Below are 23,647 nucleotides of genomic sequence, written 5' to 3' on the forward strand. Positions count from 1 at the left end.
GCTACATACAGTAGACCATTTACTGAAGACTTTGGTTGTTTAAGAGAAGCAGATATTAATGAAATATGTGTATGAAATGCTCATAGTTTGTAAGGAGGTCCTGGAAGCAGGCTTTGATGCATTTCTTTGACACAGTATTGCTTCACATACTGGTAAAAAATAGATCATTTAGACACTAGTATTGTGGCATCAATCAAGGTGTCATATGCTTACTTCAGTGTCTGGTCTATCTCCTACAGGAACCTTGTCATAACACTGGCAAAAGATGGCAAGCTTACATGGACTTTGAATGTGCAACTGTGGTTGTCTAGGGGCAGATGCACTAGAAAACCAACACTGGATACATGAATGCCAGCGAGTGGCGCTTGACAGTGGTATATGACAACCACCCAATACTTGTCACTGGCTGTGTAGTTTATTCAGCCAGCAGTAACATGTGCAATTGATTCTGGTGAAAACTGGTGCTTACCTACAGGTACCTAATTATGCAAATCATAATCTCAATTCACTATCTGCCTTAAAAAATACATGACTGAAAATAAAGATCATCATAATGAATACCACATGCTTTACAAATGAGTAAATTGAGCGTATTGCTAGTCAAAGTTTTTGCATGGCATGAATGCTAGTGTATTATACACTTGAAGTCAGAATAGTGTATGTCCAGCATGTAACATCATTAGTGGATGCCCAATCCAGATGTAGTGCCAAGAAGATGGCAGTGGCAGACCGGTGACATTGTGTATGAGTCTGTCAATGCTTTTTATGATAAGAGCTCCCACACCTCGGCCAAATTTTAATTCTGCTTGTAGATCCTATAATTAGATCCTTCTCTGTTCCTGTAAATTGCCTCACTTCCTCCTCTTCTGGCTCCCAGTGCTAAAGCATGTTAGAAATACAGTATGTTAGAATGGCAGAAGTGTACAATGTAATATACTCTTACCTGCCTGACACACCTCATTTCTAGTGTGCAGTGGATTATTTTATTAATATATGAAGTTCACATAATGATACAGTTCATGTAATCATACTAAGAGCATTTGACAGTTTTTGAATGGACATGTAGCTAAACCAAATTATTGTCCATTACATTATATTTGCCTAGAATGATCCTTTGGGTCCTGTCACATTAAATTTTCAATAGTTGGGAAGGTGTTTTCTTTCCAGGGACTATTTGGTGCTCTGAATTCCCATTGACATCAATCTTTTTTTCATTTTCAGGAAGTTTAGTAGACTTTATGAAGACTGAGGAAGGAATGAAGCTGAGTTTTCCAAAACTGGTGGACATGGCGGCTCAGGTCTGTGATATTGATGATTCTAATTACTGTGCTGGTGGGGTTTTCACACATGATACTCTCTGCTGGGGTCACAATTTGCCTTTCTGCATAACGGGTAATGTAAAACTTCAGCTACAATATAAAAGCATACTACTCTATATAAAGATCAACTGCCCAAAGATATTGCAACCTCAGTGAGTATAGGAGCATGGACATGAGGCCAGTTTAGTTCTTACTGCTGAGAGGACAGGTGTATATAGAGCAAAATAGATTTGCGGTCAGTGTACATCCCCGAGCAGCATTATTGCCTAAGTTTTGTTTTTTCTTTTTTAAATGAGAACAAGGGACAGTACTTACATTTAATGAGAAAGGCCCCTTGTGCTAGGGTGTGAGATGGGGAAACAGCTCTCATTGTTTGAACACTGTTTGTGTGGAAGTAAATTATTGTGTGGAGTAAATTAAAAGTTTTGACTGACATTCTGCGGTTTAGCCACAAGATATCACTGTTTTTCTAACACAGCCTCAGACTGCATAGATATTTGTATATTCATGAAGAGGTGGGGCTTTCACACTGAGTGGAGAGAGAACAGGAAGGAGAGAGAGAAGCCATGTTTTGGAGCATGGTGAATAAGGAGCCCTGTGAGCTGAGAATTTGATGACATGCAGGTGTGAAAGCATCCCTCAGTAACCAGAGTTGCAGCTAAGTAAAGCTGATTGTGTCCAAGACCCTGATTCTGTTCAGAGAAAGGAAGATTGCTGCCAGGAATGCTGATGAGAGCAGAGGAACTAAGCAGCATATACTGCGATACCGCATGCTTGTTGGAGAGACATTTGTTCTGTTCAGAGTCACCAGCGGATGAAAAGCAGACCCGGGTCGGTAAGATCGTGCAAGCACCTCATTTCAGTGTTGGCGCCTAGTGACTGAGGCCAGGCCTATAATTAGTTAGTTAGGGTCTCTGTTTGTGTCAGGCCACAAGTGTTGTTACTGATTATTGGAAGGACTCCACAACTTAAAGTGACATTTCACATTGGAGAGCTGATAAAATCCTACAAACTCAAGCCAGACTGGCGTTTTGCTCAGAAGGAATGCTCAGGCACGTGCTGCAGGACCAGTTATGGGAGGGGGAATACTGTAGATTTGTGTAAGATTGTAAGCTGTTGTGCTGCACCGCAGGCTAGCCCATACCGTACACCCATACACTGATTCCTGCTGTTTTAGGGTAATAACAGGTAAGGTGTGGCAGCTTAGTTGTGCCCACCAGTAGGTAAATTACTACACCTTCTACCTTCATCCATCAGGAGGCGCTGTGCTGTGCAGCACAATGGTCTCAGCCTTTGGGCTGGGTGTATGTAAATTTATTGTATGTAGCATCCAGCATTTGTGGTTGTGTTTATTTTCCACATCTAAGTAAAATTCTGTTGTGGCAAAAGCTGGGGAGCCCACCCCGGTACACGGCTTAGAAGGGCCCCACTCCCACCAAGTTACAATCCTAATAAAGAAAACCCTTCCAAAGTCCTTTTCAACCCACCAAGTTAGCTATCATGTGACCCTTTGTGGTGCCTATTCCTGGAGTGAAGATGCACTACTGCAGTTCGGGCCTACCACTCACTGGTCTTTTTCTCTGCCCCTTGTCATGACATCACCACCACCGTTGGTATCCTAAGGAACCTGCAGTGACACTGCTGATAGACTGCCAATGGGAAGTGTCTTTTCTAGTGAGTCTACAACAGTCATCAACAATGTTTTAGGGCTTTGAGGCCCAGTTTTATTTAAAATGAAAGAAATGTTTGACTAAATAAATGGTTGCCAAGTAGGGGTTTCCACCATCAATTCAAACATGAAAGTAAAGGATAATCAGCCTCCTGGCTCTAACTTGCAGCACTGCTGCTCATTTTCCAGTCTCAAACCTTTAGGTTGGTGCCTTGCAAAAGGTTCACAGTACCTACTATGCTCAAAAGTTGACCATGCACCTCTTACATGCATCATCTGGCCTCTCGATAGGGGAATATCCTGGCCCGTCTGTCTCCAAACCTGTGTCCTCCTGGCTTTTGGGTGGAGAACATCTCTCCCCTCAATGGAATCCTGAGCTATGGCCAGGTCTTTGAATATAAAAGGTGTGCACACCTGCACACACAGAGCTTATCAGCCTCCAGTAAGACCTGGACATGGGGTTGGAGGCTTCCTTCCTCCCAAGACTCTTTAAGGCCTCTGAACTCCAGACCCAAATCCAGCAATTACAAGATCAACTTTCTCCAATCAGTACAGACATTCATGATTCATAGGAACCCTGCATATTTTGTGCCTACTGTTACACAGTGGAAGGGCCTTGCACTGTCACTGTGTAAATAAAAAGCAGGCACACCTATAGTAGATAAAATTAGGAAATCTTTGTGTAAATTTGGTTTGTGGTCTCTCATATCAGTTTCATCTGTGGCAGGAAACTGTCGCTGACATCATTTTTCCATCACAGCAAACGAAATCAAACTTTGAGAACCTGTTTTAAGTTTCTGAAACTGATCAAATGCACTTGCAAAAACCACAACTTCATCTTACAGCAGACTCCTCTGTTCTCTTTAACAGTAAATAAAGGTGACTGGCTGTCATAAACACTTGGTGGTATGTGTTCGTTTTAAAATGTGTTTGAGAAAAAAAGGAACGTTCACTTCTGCGTCAAACCACAGTCTTACGTCTGTGTGACTTCCCATCAACTAAAACTAATTTGAGGGTCAAAAAGCAATTCCAGAAAATAAATAAAATTAGAGAATTGCTAATGGTACTCATAAAACACAACAACAGTGCTAAAGACACAAACTCCCCCTATTTTGCTTTCACTACCACAGACATAAGTACTACATTCTATGCAGCACCAACATGTTAACGGACAGCTGACTGCAACCAGGGATTTGTTCATCTTTTTGGACTGCCAGCTATCTTGTAGCCATCCGATGACCTCTAAGGGGTAGTTAACATTGGCAGTGTGCTCTGAAGAGCTATATGCGTTTGTATCACTCTTCAGGGAGCACTTGACAGCAGTAAGGAGGTGTTATAGCCCCTCCTTACCTCCTGCTTTAACCCCTCGATCTCCACACTAGTGTGCCACAACCACGTGTATTGCATGTGGCTGCAGGGTGTTTGCAGAGCAGCCCCATTCACCCACCGAAAGTGACAGGGTATATACCACCATCCACAACTGCATCTTGTTTCCACCCCTGGCTGCTTTCTGCAGCTAAAGGGGGTAGCGGTGGAGGAGCGGTAAAAGCGTGGCTGAACCCTATTGCCTGAACCTACTGTCATGTACCATCCCAGGATGGAAAATAGTGGTCTTCCCTAGGAAGAATGAACCAGGAAACACTCAGCCCTGAGCACTTTTTGGTTCAAAGCTGTAAATCACTGGCTACTCTGGCTCAGGAAAAAGCAAATCCAGCACAATATGTATGTAGGGTTGACTCTAGAGGCTAATACACCTCTGTTGCCTCCGTAAAGAGAACACATTACCTGTACTACACTATCAAATAGGGGGCTTAGCAAATTTTAAGCAATTATTAGCCCTAAAACATATGAAATAGAACTCTGACAGTGAAAGGGGTTAATGTGAACCCTCGGTAAGCCACTGTAGCCAGAGATCAAAATGGTCCTCACAAGTGGCACGGGTGGATCTTCATCCTGAAATCTGTGCTGGGCAGCTTCCTTTTTATCTGCTTGCCTCCAAAGCTGTTTTAAGTCTGGCTGGTGGCTATGAGGAACCTCTTTGTATCCATTCTATGATACATAAGACTTTCTAAAAGTAGGAGACAGCAGAGAGTTTGCAGTAGGTGTTAGGGAATACCTCTACTGCATTGTAAACAGGTAAGCAGCAGGGTGGGGGGGTTCCAGATCACAAGGTTTCAAACAAAAGGGAGAATCACTGGTCTGCTACAGCAATGTTGGTATCAAAATCTGAAGCCCTGAACTGGTAGTTTGTATTGTCTGATGCACTTTTTGGCATTATTAGGGCATGCTTTCAGTGCAGAGACTTTTGAAGTAGGGTAAGGTGAATATGCAACATATTAGGAGTGAAGTGTTGAGGGATGCAGGTTAGGTGTTAAGGGTCATCTTTAGAGGCTAGGTCGGGGGAGGCTTAGAGTAAAATGTTTGGGGGTAAGGGGTTAGGGCTTACCTTCCAACTAGAATTTTAGAAAGGAGTGAAGCCCTGTATTATTTTAAGGAATAAATTGTTGGTAAATTCTGGAAAGTTAAAACTTAATTTCAGACAGATATAAAACACATAGAATAATGCAGCTCGGTATTCATTATTATTGTTTTTTAATGCAAGCAGTGAAGTCACCTGAACTTGACTTGGTATCAAGCTCTTCCATTCCAAGAACAGCAGAAAACAGATTGGGATAGGCAGACGGACAAGGAGCCAGTAAATCAGTTGTGCTGCAGTGCTCATGTGATAAGAAGGAACATGCTGATAGGAAGAAAGAACAAAGTGACAGATGAGCTTTTTGGTCTGCTGCTTCTGCTTTTACTGTCCATTCACAGACTGGGGGACAAGACCTATAAGACCTGTAAGAAGAGCCTAACACTATCTATTCTTAAAAATGCCCCCCCCCCCTCCTCCTATCTATCCTGCATAACCTGTATAAAAAGATACAGATGTACTTTCCCATTTTTTAATCCACTCTTTTCTGGTCATGTGCTCCCACAGCTCTGGCTGGTGTCAGTGAGCTGCTGCTGCAGAGGTGAGGAGAGAGTGCCGATGACAGCCTATGTTTGACATCACAGCCCCCAATATCCCATCCCACACCAAATTATAAAGGGTTTTTAACATCACCCACAACCACACCCAGGAGAGGTGCGTCCCTAAGCAGGGTACTAACACCTGATAAAGGTGGTTTTTAGAGGTTCCAGAGTGAATCACTGTATCACCCAGTAAGTGGCTTCCATCCAGTAGCCAAAAAGCATACAGAAAAAGGAGGTTTGTGAAAAGAGATTCACAGAAAAGCGGCTACATTATGAACAGAATGTGATACTCAGAAAAGTTTCCAAAAAATTATGCTTTATTAAACATTAATAATTGACATATGGGCAATCGCCCTGGTTTACCATCACCTCAGTATGAGACAATACACACAGACCTAAAACCATATAAAATCACACCAAGACCGGTCTGGATAAATGTGCTACAGAGGCTTTGACCACTATAGTCTAAAGCCCTTGCAGCACTGGCACATAGGTAACACTTCCTAAAGGAGGTGTGTACAAAAATTATACCATAGGTATACAGTGTCACATGCTATATGTATATAGACATATGTCATAACCATGTCGGTTACACCCCATATAGGGGAATTTCCAAAAATTATACCAAGGGTATATCATATCACATGCATGCAAAGCAGCGAGCACAGTAATCGTCAAAAGAGAGGCATGACCCTAAGCCTATGATAGGCAATATAAGGGTAAAACATAAATAATACAGTACAACCCTATACCGGCACACGTGGTTGGGGCCCATAAATCTGTAATGAACGTGAATGGTTATGAGGATTCTTGTAATAGAAAGAGTCCCTGTTGTTGCCTTGATGGAAAATAGATGCAAGTAGCAGAGATCTGCTTTAAATGGTTTCTTCACCACAGCATGTGGACTGCAAACCACTTTTAAGTTGGAAACAAGGTTAGGCCCAATAGATCTTCCGCCTGTTGCAATATATGTAGTATGCCTTGTTTCTTATGTAAAGCACCATAATGTCCCCATCCTGTAATAAGACAGATAATATAAGGATAGTCACTATAAGAGCTTTCACTCTATGGTAGACGTGTATTGTCATATAAATCGCAAGGAACCTTTTTTCAAATGTCCTGTAACAGTCCACCCACCACCTGTGCAATGGGTAGTAGAAAAAGGAAAAGAAATCCTTCATAGGTACTGCCGTGTTGATCCAGGGAACCACCGCTTACATCAGCCGACATTTTGCGGGTTCCGACCTCTCCATGGCGCCTGTACAGCCTTTGCATGACTCATGGCATGTGAAAATGGCTACCTCCTTATAGGTCGGCGTGCGTATCACCTAGTGCGCATGACCGGAAGTGACGTATCTGACGTATGACGTCAACGCGTTTCGCCGATGGGCGTATCTCACTCAGCTTCGTCAGGACCAAGCTGAGTGAGATACGCCCATCGGCGAAACGCGTTGACGTCATACGTCAGATACGTCACTTCCGGTCATGCGCACTAGGTGATACGCACGCCGACCTATAAGGAGGTAGCCATTTTCACATGCCATGAGTCATGCAAAGGCTGTACAGGCGCCATGGAGAGGTCGGAACCCGCAAAATGTCGGCTGATGTAAGCGGTGGTTCCCTGGATCAACACGGCAGTACCTATGAAGGATTTCTTTTCCTTTTTCTACTACCCATTGCACAGGTGGTGAGTGGACTGTTACAGGACATTTGAAAAAAGGTTCCTTGCGATTTATATGACAATACACGTCTACCATAGAGTGAAAGCTCTTATAGTGACTATCCTTATATTATCTGTCTTATTACAGGATGAGGACATTATGGTGCTTTACATAAGAAACAAGGCATACTACATATATTGCAACAGGCGGAAGATCTATTGGGCCTAACCTTGTTTCCAACTTAAAAGTGGTTTGCAGTCCACATGCTGTGGTGAAGAAACCATTTAAAGCAGATCTCTGCTACTTGCATCTATTTTCCATCAAGGCAACAACAGGGACTCTTTCTATTACAAGAATCCTCATAACCATTCACGTTCATTACAGATTTATGGGCCCCAACCACGTGTGCCGGTATAGGGTTGTACTGTATTATTTATGTTTTACCCTTATATTGCCTATCATAGGCTTAGGGTCATGCCTCTCTTTTGACGATTACTGTGCTCGCTGCTTTGCATGCATGTGATATGATATACCCTTGGTATAATTTTTGGAAATTCCCCTATATGGGGTGTAACCGACATGGTTATGACATATGTCTATATACATATAGCATGTGACACTGTATACCTATGGTATAATTTTTGTACACACCTCCTTTAGGAAGTGTTACCTATGTGCCAGTGCTGCAAGGGCTTTAGACTATAGTGGTCATAGCCTCTGTAGCACATTTATCCAGACCGGTCTTGGTGTAATTTTATATGGTTTTAGGTCTGTGTGTATTGTCTCATACTGAGGTGATGGTAAACCAGGGCGATTGCCCATATGTCAATTATTAATGTTTAATAAAGCATAATTTTTTGGAAACTTTTCTGAGTATCACATTCTGTTCATAATGTAGCCGCTTTTCTGTGAATCTCTTTTCACAAACCTCCTTTTTCGGGGTACTAACACCTGCCTACATGCAGTGTTAGGACCATGCCCATCTCTTCAATAAAGTAGCAGAGGCAGTGATAGCAAAAGATAACAAAAGTATCTGCACAAAAAAAAACTGTTATAGTTTAACATGGCTATGGCTAATGACTATGCTTGGCTTGCTTGCTTCTTCCATACTGCTTCAGCAATGGGCAAGCTACAATTAACAGCAGAAGAAGAAATACAGGTTCTATGGTGACCACAGTATCCCCTAACAAAATTAAATTCTTCAAGTTGTAGATTATACACAGCTATATGTCTTTTTCCTTTTTCCTTTTTAGCTATTGTTTGCTAAGAAACCCCATGCCCTTATGGTCTGTTGAACAATTAACCACAAGACTTAAAAAAACAGCAGAATAAAAGCTGTATCTAACAGTTTTCACACTTGATTTACTGCATAAACAGGTTCTGGAGAACTTGTAACTGTCTGTTTCCTATGTGACCATTATGTATAAGGTGAAGAAAAGTGATGGTGGATTTGAGAAACCGGACCTTTCACTGATCTGAGATAGTGTGAAAATGAAAGGCATATTTAAAGACTTGCCACATTTCTAGCTGGGTACCAATAAAGCTGGCCTAAGACAACTTTAAATTCAGCTGATTCCTGCTGAAGTGGATGAAATTTGAGTCTTGGGTGGCCTAGTCAGCTCCTTATCAGCTGAACAGTGAGTATATACAGTGACCTACTCACAGCTGCCTGAATACAGTAGCCGGCAGTGGTGATTCCTTTATTCAGTCCACTGGCTGAACAAGAGCAAATAGAATGTGTTTTGCCAGCTTAGAAATAACCATGAATAGTGAAAAATCAAACCATAAGTAGCACATATTTTCAAATCTAGTTGCGGAACAGTCAAGGGATATTGGCAGGAATTCAACAGTAGCAGCAATGAGCAGAATGTTAGGTTACTGAGCCTCGTCACCATCTTGGCTTGTCTCAAGCACTTCAATTCGAGAACCAATGCCACTGGTTTTAATTCATTGCCATTTGCCTTAGGGGCCTGGTGCTCTGCATCAAAGCATTTACATTAGCAGGGGATGGATAGACTGTGCTGATCCTCCAACAACCAGACCACAACCGGCAGGATGGGTGCAGCACTAGAACATGGAACCCTTATAAAAAGGAAGGAAAGCTCAGAGTTTGGTAGACCATTGGCTCATCTTTACATACAGTATAGTTCTGTTGATCAATTTTCTTTTAGATCATTGCTTTCAAGGTTCAGATTGCTGAAACACCCAATCATACGTGTAGTACATAGAGAAGTTGGGTTAAGCCCTATGTTGGGAATCTGTTGATTTACCTCTCTGTTTCTGCCACAGTGGGTAAGAACTCTCATGAGCATTACAAAAATGAAATACAGATCCATACATTCATGTGGAATTTCTTGTATTTACCTGTCCAATGAACCACTAATAAATATTGAAGTAGAGCCCTTCTCTAGTCAATGTTTTCCATCGTCACTGCTCCTCCCCTGACAGAAGCCCAATTAGTGTGCATTACTAATGTTGGGCTTAGGCAGAGCGTAGTTGCTGCCACCTCCTGTTCAGCGACCACATCTGTATGACATGCTGAAATTATTTACACTGACGATGATTGATATCAAGTGACATCAATTGTTTCTGGCAGCAAATGTTTGTCTGAGACAAGTGCCATCACTAGGAATGCAAGAGGAGGGGTCGGGGGCATTTCAGCTAGACAGCTCACACCCATTTCCCCTCTTCCACCCTCTCTGTCTTTTCAAGCTGTGACAGGCTCAGCTAGATCCACAACCCTGTGATCCAGCTTCTCTGGTTGCTAAGATGCAGGCGGCTGAGCTGCACAGCACCATATATTTCCGTAGTGTGGGAAGTGGATCAAGCTGAGTCTGTCACTGCTTGAAAAGACAGAAGGGTGAAACAGGAAAATTGGGTGTGAGCCCTCAAGCTGATATGCCCATCCCCCTGTTTTGGTACTGACAACTCTGCTGTGAGCGTGTCTGTCTTGGCAATTTATTTTAATGGCACTGTAGCTGACACACACCCTCCCGCAGCAATCTAACAACAGCAGCTGTTTTTGGGGGCTAATCAGGTTTCCCACTTGAATGCCTTTTCCCCTTATCCAGCCCAGGAGGTGTGGGGTTACTCATTCAGTCTCTCATACAAGCTTGTGGGTTGGTGACTGCCTTCAGGCTCTTACACTGGGCTGGCTCCTTCCCTGCTTCCCAAGCTGTCCTCCCTCAGGGGACAGTGAGGCTGAGAAATCCTTCCTTCCAGCTCCTCTGCCTGTAGGTAGGCCCCTCTCCCGGACCCCCTTCTAGGAAAAAGAAGGTGGCCTGGTCTGATGAATTCAAGAATGGTTTGAGGAACACAAAATGAGTTTGAGGTGTTGATCTCCAAATTCTCCAGATCTCAATCCAAACAAACATCTGTGTGATGTGCTGAAAAAAACAGTCTGGTCCATGTAGGCCCCACCTCCCAACTTACAAGACTTAAAGGATACCACCGCATACCTTCAGAGGTCTCGTGGAGCCCATGGGTTCATGGTTTATGGTGGGTGGTCATCACTTGTTTTGTGCTAGGCACAGCACTTTCTCAAAGAAAGAGAAAGCACCGTGCCAAACACAAAACATGTCAGAATAGAGCTTGTTCTTTCTGGCTATTTTAATAAAGGAATATTAATTTGCATCTTGGTGCATGACATTCAGCACCTGAGATGTGATTGTGGAATGTGGAGCAGCCAGGGTGGATAAAAATCAATGATTTTTTTAAAAAAAATCAAAAAATCGGATTTTTTTTATTTAAATCGGATTTTTTTAAATAAAATGCTTTTTGGGGAAAATATATTACCATCCAAAGGTTATTCCATCATGAAATAAAGATTCGTTTTTTAATTATGTAGAATAAGGCTGTATATGTTTAATTTTTTTGGTAAATAAATTCCATGAATCCATTCACAATGTCATGCTCTTCCAGAGGTTTTTGTAAGATTATTGGGCAGTTTCTCTGCCTACAAGATATTATCACAGATGTTGGTTTACTTTTGCAGTTTTCAAAACTGAATGTGACTCAGCGGAGATCACATGCCTCTTCTTCACAGCAAAAATGTTATAACATGAACAGAGTTAAGAAAAAGACCTTAATCCTAACTTCTACAAACCTATGAATACAGAATCAACCCCTTCAGTGCTAAGTTTCAGGAAGCTCAGTGAATAGAATAGAAACAATATTTTTCTGATTGTTTGGAGTGGAATAGATCTGCACAAGAAGAAAGTGAAACTAAGTGTGAGGAGGAAGGGGCTGACAGTCTAAGTTTCTTAAAATATATAGATTTTGTTTAGCCAAATTAGTTAACAAACATGGATGTTTAAGCAAATCACATATGCTGGAATGTTATTGTTTCAGATGAATAAATCTATTTAAATTGTTATTAAGGTAATGATTATTTTTCTCCTTCCTAAGTACAACAGAAAAGTTGTCCAAATATGAATGATTAACCTATTAAACTGGGGATAAAAAAACTAATATGAAAAGTTGTTATTCTAAAAATTTTCATCTACTTGTATATTAAAGTTATACCAGCAAGAATTACCGTATTTTTCGCTCCATAAGACGCACCTGACCATAAGACGCCCCTAGGTTTTAGAGGAGGAAAACAAGAAAAAAAATATTCTGAACCAAATGGAGTACTAAAATATTTAATAAAACATACAGAATAATGTTTCAACCATGTAACGTGAACAGCAGTCAACCATCATCACTGTCATTAACAAATGAGGACAGGTTTGAAGGAATTGCTAGTAATGTGTCCTTCATTGTTATGAGAGCACTGTAGCTGAGAACATTACCCCCCATGTACACAGCACAGCAGCGCGGCCACCAGCACTCGCTCCTCCCACAGTATAACATGCTCATTCACTGAAAGGCTGGCCTGGCACCAGGGCTGTCTTTAATATTGATTGGGCCCTGGGCAAACATTTTCTTGGGCCCCTCCCAGGAGATGACCAGAGACTGCAGACATACTATAGGAGATGACCAAAGACTGCGGGCGTAGTACAGGAGATGACCAGAGACTGCGGACATATTACAGGAGATGACCAGAGACTGCGGGCGTAGTACAGGAGATGACCAGAGACTGCGGGCGTAATACAGGAGATGACCAGAGACTGCAGACATACTATAGGAGATGACCAGAGACTGCGGACATATTACAGGAGATGACCAGAGACTGCAGACATACTATAGGAGATGACCAAAGACTGCGGGCGTAGTACAGGAGATGACCAGAGACTGCGGACATATTACAGGAGATGACCAGAGACTGCGGGCGTAGTACAGGAGATGACCAGAGACTGCGGGTGTAATACAGGAGATGACCAGAGACTGCAGACATACTATAGGAGATGACCAGAGACTGCGAGCGTAGTACAGGAGATGACCAGAGACTGCGGACACAGTACAGGAGATGACCAGAGACTGCGGACACAGTACAGGAGATGACCAGAGACTGCGGGCGTAGTACAGGAGATGACCAGAGACTGCGGGCGTAGTACAGGAGATGACCAGAGACTGCGGGCGTAGTACAGGAGATGACCAGAGACTGCGGGCGTAGTACAGGAGATGACCAGAGACTGCGGACATAGTACAGGAGATGACCAGAGACTGCGGACATACTACAGGAGATGACCAGAGACTGCAGACACAGTACAGGGGATGACCAGAGACTGCGGACGTACTACAGATGACGACCAGAGACTGCAGACGTACTACAGGAGATGACCAGAGACTGCGGACGTACTACAGGAGATGACCAGAGACTGCGGACGTAGTACAGGAGATGACCAGAGACTGTGGCCATAGTACAGGAGATGACCAGAGACTGCGGACGTACTACAGGATATGACCAGAGACTGCGGACGTAGTACAGGAGATGACCAGAGACTGCGGACATAGTACAGGAGATGACCAGAGACTGCAAACACAGTACAGGGGATGACCAGAGACTGCGGACACAGTCCAGGGGATGACCAGAGACTGCGGACACAGTCCAGGGGATGACCAGAGACTGCGGACGTACTACAGGAGATGACCAGAGACAGCAGGTGTACTACGGGAGATGACCAGGGACTGCGGACACAGTCCAGGGAATGACCAGAGACTGCGGACACAGTACAGGGGATGACCAGAGACTGCGGACACAGTACAGGGGATGACCAGAGACTGCGGACACAGTACAGGGGATGACCAGAGACTGCGGACACAGTACAGGGGATGACCAGAGACTGCGGACACAGTACAGGGGATGACCAGAGACTGCGGACACAGTACAGGGGATGACCAGAGACTGCGGACATAGTACAGGAGATGACCACAGACTGCGGACATACTACAGGAGATGACCAGAGACTGCAGACTCAGTACAGGGGATGACCAGAGACTGCGGACGTACTACAGATGATGACCAGAGACTGCGGACGTACTACAGGAGATGACCAGAGACTGCGGACGTACTACAGGAGATGACCAGAGACTGCGGACGTAGTACAGGAGATGACCAGAGACTGCGGCCATAGTACAGGAGATGACCAGAGACTGCGGACGTACTACAGGATATGACCAGAGACTGCGGACGTAGTACAGGAGATGACCAGAGACTGCAAACACAGTACAGGAGATGACCAGAGACTGCGGACACAGTACAGGAGATGACCAGAGACTGCAGACACAGTCCAGGGGATGACCAGGGACTGCGGACACAGTCCAGGGGATGACCAGAGACTGCGGACGTACTACAGGAGATGACCAGAGACTGCAGGTGTACTACGGGAGATGACCAGAGACTGCGGACACAGTCCAGGGGATGACCAGAGACTGCGGACACAGTACAGGGGATGACCAGACTGCGGACACAGTACAGGGGATGACCAGACTGCGGACACAGTACAGGAGATGACCAGACTGCGGACACAGTACAGGGGATGACCAGAGACTGCGGACACAGTACAGGAGATGACCAGAGACAGCCGATACAGTCCAGGGGATGACCAGAGACTGCGGACACAGTCCAGGGGATGACCAGAGACTGCGGACACAGTCCAGGGGATGACCAGAGACTGCCGACACAGTCCAGGGGATGACCAGAGACTGCCGACACAGTACAGGGGATGACCAGACACTGCCGACACAGTACAGGGGATGACCAGAGACTGCCGACACAGTACAGGGGATGACCAGAGACTGCCGAAACAGTACAGGGGATGACCAGAGACTGCGGACATACTACATCATATAAAGTCCCAACAGGGCCCCTCCACCCAGAATATCAAATGATCTGACCATACATCAAGGAAAAGGACTACAACTCCCAGCATGTCATTTTAACTTACAGAAGGCAGGGGGCGCACTGAGCTGCGAGGACAGGCCACACCAGCAGACAGGACCGGACTGCAGAGCAGGGAGCGCACTATGGACACATGCCAGGAAAGGGGAGGAGCTGTAAGGACAGGCCACACCTGGGGACCGGACTGCAGAGCATGGAGAGCAGTACACAGACATGCCAGGAGCGGGGTGGAGCTCCGAGGACAGGCCACACCTGCAGGGCGGACCGGCAGAGCTGGGTTCGGCGGGGGACTGCCTGCTATGAAGAGCTGCGGGGACAGCCCGCTGAGAGACGGGATAAGGTAGGGAGAACTTCAGTGACAGGCTGCAGTGGGAGGGGACAGGCTGCAGTAGGAGGGGACAGGCTGCAGTGGGATGGGACAGCCGCTGGTCCTAACACGGCGGCGGTGACAGATGGCTGTCAGTATTCGCTCCATAAGACGCACAGACATTTTCCCCCATATTTTCTGGGGAAAAAAGTGCGTCTTATGGAGCGAAAAATACGGTAGTCTATGTAGAAAACTAGGATTTAAATCAAGCCTTACTGACTAGTGATTTAAATCGTTATTTAAATCAGTTTGATTTAAATCAAATCCACCCTGGGAGCAGCATCTGATCTTATTGCCAGGTGCGGCATGTAAAATAATAGTTTTAATTTCACTTTGATGAATAGTCAGCCTGTGGTTTCCATTGCAACCAGTCAGATTCTTTCTCTTCATTCTATTTTTAAAACTGAATTATTCCTTTATACACAATGACAGATGAGTTGGTGTGTTCCCTTTCTTCAGGTTGCGGAGGGTATGGCCTACATAGAAAAAAAGAATTATATCCACAGGGACCTTCGAGCAGCCAATGTCCTGGTCTCCGATATACTGTGCTGTAAAATTGGAGACTTTGGCCTTGCGAGAGTGATTGACACAGAATACATAGCCAAGGAAGGTATGTTGTCATTTTGTACAGCACTGATTTTTTAAACACTTTTTATGTCCATAAAGATTCAGAAATAATGTGATGTTCTATGTTACAGTTCATGGTTTGGAAAAGACTGTGCTACTATGCTGGAGGCAGCTTAAAGTAATATTAGCCCCTCAGTGTTTAACGCACAGTAGAACAATAGAACAATAGGAAAACAGATAAGAGTTAACAGTGGAAAGTGCAGTCTGAAGCCAACCTGTTAGCTTGGAGAATGGAGGGCCAGAGAGGAGCAGGGAAGTGCCTTGCCATCCTAGGCTATGGGTCTGTGTGTTTCTATTGATGCACACAGTGTAGGAAGACACAACTCTAGTCCCTGCATGCAAGGGTGGCTCTATAGGATGCTGCAAGAGAAAGGAACCACACTGAAACCAGGGGTGGAAGTCATGACACCAGATAAAAATGGAATATAAATGAGAATTAAAGAATAAAGAAGCTGCATACTCAGAAAGTGAATAAGTCAGACACTGAAGGTGCTTAAAAACTGAGGGTTTAATATCACTTTAATCACTTAACTGCAGGGCGGCTGCACTGTGCAAAATCACATTAAAATTTATGTACAGTGTTGCATGACTGAGCAATTGTCAGTTACAGTAACGCAGCGCTGTATCACAAAAAATGGCCTGGTCAGGGAGGGGGGTAAATCTTCTAGAGGGCAAGTGGTTAAGGACTGCCTGTCCTCAATGTACTGCGGATGGGCGACCCATACAAGCACAGTGACGTACCTGTATTTCTCTGGCCTCTTCTGGGTGCGCGGCGACTCCCTGTGTGATTGTACACAGCAGGAGTTTGTCAGCAGATCCCAGCCAATTATTCATGACTGGGACTGCTGATCGGCTGTGTCCAGTCACAGCCCAGAGCCCTGTGTTGACAATCAACAGAGAGATCTGTAGAGAGGGAGAATGATCTCTCTGTTTCTCCTCCCTGCAAAGCTGGGAAAAGAAACACAGAGATTTTTAGTACAAAGCAACACACTCTACAAAAACTAACACTTGTTAGGCACACGCTTAACCCCTTGATTACCCAAGATGTTAACCCCTTCCCAGCCAGTGTCATTAGTACAGTAACAGTGTATAATACACTGCTCAAAAACATTAAAGGAACACTTTGAAACACATCAGACCCCAATGGGGAAAAATATGTTGGATATCTATACTGATATGGACTGGGCAATGTGCTAGGAACGTAAAGATGCCCCATCGTTTGATGAAAATGTAAATTATCAACCTACAGAGGACTGAATTCAAAGACACCCCGAAAATCAAAGTAAAAAAATTATGCAGCAGGCTACTCCATTTTGCTGAAATTTCATTGCAGCGACTCAAAATGGTTCTCAGTAGTTTGTATGGCCCCCACATGCTTGTATGCATGCCTGACAATGTCAGGGCATGCTCCTAATGAGACCACGGATGGTGTCCTGGGGTATTTCCTCCCAGATCTGGACTAGGGCATCACTGGGCTCCTGGACAGTCTGAGGTGGAACCTGGCAGACTGACATGATACATGATATCCCAGAGGTGTTCTATTGGATTTAGGTCTGGCGAGCGTGGGGACCATTCAGTGGTATCAATTCCTTCATCCTCCAGGAACTGCCTGCATACTCTCACCACATGAGGCCGGGCATTTTCGTACACCAGGAGAAACTCAGGACCCCCTGCACCAGCGTAGGGTCTGACAATGGGTCCAAGGATTTCATAACGATACCTAATGGCAGTCAGGGTGCCATTGTCTAGCCTGTAGAGGTCTGTCCGTCCCTCCATGGATATGCCTCCCCAGACCATCACTGACCCACCACCAAAACGGTCATGCTGAACGATGTTACAGGCAGCATAATGTTCTCCACGGCTTCTCCAAACCCTTTCATGTCTGTCACATGTGCTCAGGGTGAACCTGCTCTCATCTGTGAAAAGCACAGGGCGCCAGTGGCGGACCTGCCAATGCTGCTGTTCAATGGCAAATGCCAATCGAGCTCTATGGTTCTGGGCATTGAGCACAGGGCCCACTAGAGGACATTGGGCCCTCAGGCCATCCTCATGAAGTCTCTTTCTGATTGTTTGGTCAGAGACATTCACACCAGTGGCCTGCTGGAGGTCATGTTGTAGGGCTCTGGCAGTGCTCATCCTGTTCCTCCTTGCACAAAAGAGCAGATACAGGTCCTGTTGATGGGTTAAGTACCTTCTATGACCCTGTCCAGCTCATTGGTGTCAGTGGGAGGAATAGTGCGCCATCATTGATGTCAGTGGGAGTAATAGTGCCCCATCACTGGTGTCATTGGAAGGAATAGTGCCCCATTATTGGTGTAAGTGGTGGGAACCAAGCCCCACTGTTGCTGCTGGAGGAAATAATGCCCGAAGGGCCGGATAAAAGCAAGCAAAGGGCCGCATCTAGCCCCAGGCCACAATTTGGAGACCAATGATATATACAGTACTATAGTTTGTAGACAATATAACTTTCACTCAAACAAATCAATATACACTTATTGGGATTTTTTACCATGTAGCAGTATACATTTTGGCCTAAATTTATGAAGAAATTAGACTTTTTAAATTTTTTTATTGGATATGTTTTATTACAGAAAGTAAAAAATATAGTTTTTTTTTCCAAATTTTCGGTCTTTTTTCATTTATATAATAAAACAAAAAACCCAGTGGTGAACAAATACCAACCAAAGAAAGCTATATTTGTGTGAAAAAAATGATACACATTTTGTTTGGGTACAGCGTTGCATGACTGTGCAATTACCATTCAAAGTAGCACAGTACAAAATAGCAAAAAATGGTGGGAGTGATGAAGGGGGTAAAACCTTCCGGAGCTGAAGTGGATATCTTACATGCAATCTTCTTTCATTTATAGGTCCACCCCCACCAACCGTCTGAGCCCCCCCCCAATCGGGTCTTTTAATGACCAATAAGGGATTTTTGAGGTAGAAGGGGAAAAGGGCCAATTCGAGATATGCAAATAGCTTCTCCTGTCTTCATCTTTGGATGCACGTTAGCTTTAATGTAAAGTTTTCAATGCACCTAACGACAGTATTTTTCATCATATGCTCATTTTGAACCGTCCAGGCTTATGACGTATTTACTAGAAGGCATATTAAAGTGGTCTCCCAAGTAATTATGTGATGATGCTGCTTGAGAAGCCAATGACAGCTCTGTGAATTGAACCCCCTGTATTTCATATACAGTTTTGTAATTGCTCCCTCTAGTGGTCATCTGTAGTTTGGGGGTGCAATTAGCATACCAGCCTAATGTGAACCTGTGCTTTACCCATTCCTAAAAACTTGTAGACATCCTTCTCAAGAGCACATAGTCCCCAGTGGCTGAACCTAGAAACAGAAAGGGCATTCAAGTGATCCTGCTGCTTTGCTCTGCCTGGGTAATATATAGGTTCACTTTAGGTGAGTATAGAAAGTGCCTGGATGTGTGTAGCTGATTTCTTTGGGCATTGCTTATAGTAGTGAAAGCAGAAGTAGCATTCATACCTTATCATAGCGATACTGACAGTTTGCTTTAAACTTCTACTTCACAAGTGCAGGAATTTGGATCTTTGCTGGAATCTCACACAGACCCTACTAAACGCAGTCTATGTACAGGTGAAACTCGAAAAATTAGAATATCTTGCAAAAGTTCATTTATTTCAGTAATGCAACTTAAAAGGTGAAACTAATATATGAGATAGACTCATTACATGCAAAGCAAGATAGTTCAAGCCGTGATTTGTCATAATTGTGATGATTATGGCTTACAGCTCATGAAAACCCCAAATACACAATCTCAGAAAATGAGAATATTGTAAAAAGGTGCAATATTCTCGGCTCAAAGTGTCCCACTCTAATCAGATAATTAAGCCATAACACCTGCAAAGGGTTCCTGAGCCTTTAAATGGTCTCTCATTCTGGTTCAGTAGGAATCACAATCATGGGAAAGACTGCTGACCTGACAATTGTGCAGAAAACCATCATTGACACCCTCCATAAGGAGGGAAAGCCTCAAAAGGTAATTGCAAAAGAAGTTGGATGTTCCCAAAGTGCTGTATCAAAGCACAATAATAGAAAGTTATGTGGAAGGGAAAAATGTGGAAGAAAAAGGTGCACAAGCAGCAGGGATGACCTCAGCCTGGAGAGGATTGTCAGGAAAAGGCCATTCAAAAGTGTTGGGGACTTTCACAAGGAGTGGACTGAGGCTGGAGTCAGTGCATCAAGAGCCACCACACACAGACGGATCCTGGACTTGGGCTTCAAATGTCGTATTCCTCTTGTCAAGCCGCTCCTGAACAACAAACAACGTCAGAAGCGTCTTATCTGGGCTAAAGAAAAACAGACCTGGTCTGTTGCTCAGTGGTCCAAAGTCCTCTTTTCTGATGAGAGCAACTTTTGCATCTCATTTGGAAACCAAGGACCCAGAGTATGGAGGAAGAATGGAGAGGCACACACTGCAAGATGCTTGAAGTCCAGTGTGAAATTTCCACAGTCTGTGTTGATTTGGAGAGCCATGTCATCTGCTGGTGTTGGTCCACTGTGCTTCATTAGGTCTAGGGTCAACGCAGCCGTCTACCAGGAGATTTTGGAGCACTTCATGCTTCCTTCCGCAGACGAGCTTTATGGAGATGCTGACTTCATTTTCCAGCAGGACTTGGCACCTACCCACACTGCCGAAAGCACCAAAACCTGGATCAATGACCATGGGATTACTGTGCTTGATTGGCCAGCAAACTCGCCTGACCTGAACCCCATAGAGAATCTATGGGGCATTGCCAAGAGAAAGATGAGAGACATGGGACTGAACAATGCAGAAGAGCTGAAGGCCGCTATTGAAGCATCCTGGTCTTCCATAACACCTCAGCAGTGCCACAGGGTGATAGCTTCGATGCCACGCCGCATTGAGCCAGTAATTGCTGCAAAAGGGGCCCAAACCAAGTACTGAGTACATATGCATGCTTATACTTTTCAGAGGTCCGATATTGTTCTATGTACAATCCTTGTTTTATTGATTGCATGCAATATTCTAATTTTCTGAGATTGTGGATTTGGGGTTTTCATGAGCTATAAGCCATAATCATCACAATTATGACAAATCACGGCTTGAACTATCTTGCTTTGCATGTAATGAGTCTATCTCATATATTAGTTTTACCTTTTAAATTGCATTACTGAAATAACTGAACTTTTGCACGATATTCTAATTTTTTGAGATTCACCTGTATTCCTACCCATATGGAAGAAAAATATATTTGAAATATATTTTTAAAATATTCTTCCCAAATATATTGCCATATATTTGAAATGCTACAATTTTGGCCATATTTGTCTCATTTGTAACAGCACTAAAATTATGCTTTTTCAATTATGGTGAATTTATTTACAAGAGAAGTAAAAGCAGTTTAATTTTTGTTTTGAAGTAGAGCTGTAGGCAAAACTTTTTTATTTCATTCTGGATAGAGTAAGGGAGGTTTACAAGGTGGTATCAAAAAGTTTCAAGATTAGTTTTGTAACATGCCAACAGATGACAGCACAAGGCTGCATGGGAGCTATGCAACTGGTGCTATTCTGAGCATGTGCATTAGCACGTCTGCGATTTCATCATGGAAAGCAAGTTAGAGCCAAGAGCAAATGTGAACATTTTGTCATGTTACAACCAAAAACATAAATGTGTTTTATTGGGATTTTATGTGATAGACCAACACAAAGTGGCACATAATTGTGAAGTGGAAGGAAAATGATAAATGGTTTTCAAAATTTTTTACCAATAAATATCTGAAAAGTGTGACATGCATTTGTATTCAGCCCCCCCGGAGTCAATACTTTGTAGAGCCATCATTCGCTGCAATTTCAGCTGCAAGTCTTTTTGGGGATGTCTCTACCAGCTTTGCACATCTAGAGAGGGACATTTTTGCCCATTCTTCTTTGCAAAATATCTCAAGCACTGTCAGATTGGATGGAGAGTGTCTGTGAACAGCAATTTTCAAGTCTTGCCACAGATTCTCAATTGGATTTAGGTCTGGACTTTGACTGGGTCATTCTAACACATGAATATGCTTTGATGTAAACCATTCCATTGTAGCTCTGGCTGTATGTTTCGGGTTGTCCTGCTGGAAGGTGAACCTCCACCCCAGTCTCAAGTCTTTTGCAGACTTTAACAGGTTTTCTTCTAAGATTGCCCTGTATTTGGCTCCATCCATCTTCCCATCAACTCTGACCAGCTTCCCTATCCCTGCTGAAGAAAAGCATCCCCACAACATGATGCTGCCACCACCATGTTTCACGGTGGGGATGCTGTGTTCAGGGTGATGTGCAGTGTTAGTTTTCTGCCACACATAACATTTTGCTTTTAGGCCAAAAGTTCAATTTTGGTCTCATCTGACCAGAGCACCTTCTTCCACATGTTTGCTGTGTCCCCCACATGGTTTCTCTCAAACTGCAAACAGGACTTCTTATGGCTTTCTTTCAACAATGGCTTTCTTCTTGCCACTCTTCCATAAAGGCCAGATTTGTGGAGTGCACGACTAATAGTTGTCCTGTGGACAGATTCTCACACCTGAGCTGTGGATATCTGCAGCTCCTCCAGAGTTACCATGCGCCTCTTGGCTTCTTCTCTGATTAGAGCTCTCCTTGCCCGGCCTGTCAGTTTAAGTGGACAGCCATGTCTTGGTAGGTTTGCAGTTGTGCCATACTCTTTCCATTTTCAGATGATGGATTGAACAGTGCTCAGTGAGATATGCAAAGCTTGGGATATTTTTTTATAACCTTACCCTGCTGTAAACTTTTTCACAACTTTATCCCTGACCTGTCTGGTGTGTTTCTTGACCTTCATGATGCTGTTTGTTCACTAATGTTCTCTAACAAACCTCTGAGGGCTTAACAGAACAGCTGTATTTATACTGAGATTAAATTACACACAGGTGGCCTCTATTTACTAATTATGTGACTTCTGAAGGCAATTGGTTCCACTAGATTTTAGTTACGGGTTTCAGAGTAAAGGGGGCTGAATACAAATGCACGCCACACTTTCCAGATGTTTATTTGTAAAAAATGTTGAAAACCATTTATCATTTTCCTTCCACTTCACAATTATGTGCCACTTTGTGTTGGTCTGTCACATAAAATCCCAATAAAATACATTTGTAACATGACAAAATGTGGAAAATGTCAAGGGGTATGAATACTTTTTCAAGGCACTGTACTAGTCCTACTGTGCTTTGCTTCTGGGCTCAGGAATATGATGCAAGCAGTCTGAGTACATTGATAATAATGGCTAGTGAGCGCAAGAAACAAATGTAAGCAGCAGCTGGCACAATGTAGCAAACCCTTTGTCTCCACCAAACAAACAAATGATAATAATAAAAGATAATAATAAAGTGAAAGTGCACTTTATTATTATCATTAGTCTGAGTACAGCACTAGAGGGAGAACTGGAACAGTCTGCAGCAATGAAGGTAATACCCACTGCATTCATATTATTGTAGCTAGCACCTGGCTACATTTAGATCACGGCATAATGTTTGCTTTTCGAAATCTCTTCGCATGCTTCACTTTGTCAGACATCTTCTATTTAAGTGATTTCTTGACTCAAAAGGTCTGGCGGTAATCAGGCTTTGGTATGGCATGTGAAATTTAACAGCTTTCCAAAAATGTGGTTAATCCCAGTTCATTCATGACTTAGAAAGGGGGGGGGGGTGCAGTTACTTTTTCA

The 23,647-nt window shown here is 43.7% G+C and overlaps 1 protein-coding gene across 1 annotated transcript in view; it reads left to right on the plus strand.

Moving 5' to 3' along the window:
* Positions 1-23,647, plus strand: part of BLK (BLK proto-oncogene, Src family tyrosine kinase) — a 96,764-nt gene that overhangs the window by 52,389 nt on the left and 20,728 nt on the right. Inside the window, exons 10-11 of the mRNA XM_089685912.1 lie at positions 1,222-1,298; positions 15,776-15,926. Of these exons, the coding sequence (XP_089542038.1) occupies positions 1,222-1,298; positions 15,776-15,926 (228 nt within the window). The remainder of the gene's footprint in view (positions 1-1,221; positions 1,299-15,775; positions 15,927-23,647) is intronic.

The sequence above is a fragment of the Staurois parvus genome, unplaced genomic scaffold (assembly GCF_062004578.1).
Source record: "Staurois parvus isolate SC_StPar_1 unplaced genomic scaffold, SC_StPar_1.0 ptg000388l, whole genome shotgun sequence".
Taxonomy (NCBI): domain Eukaryota; kingdom Metazoa; phylum Chordata; class Amphibia; order Anura; family Ranidae; genus Staurois; species Staurois parvus.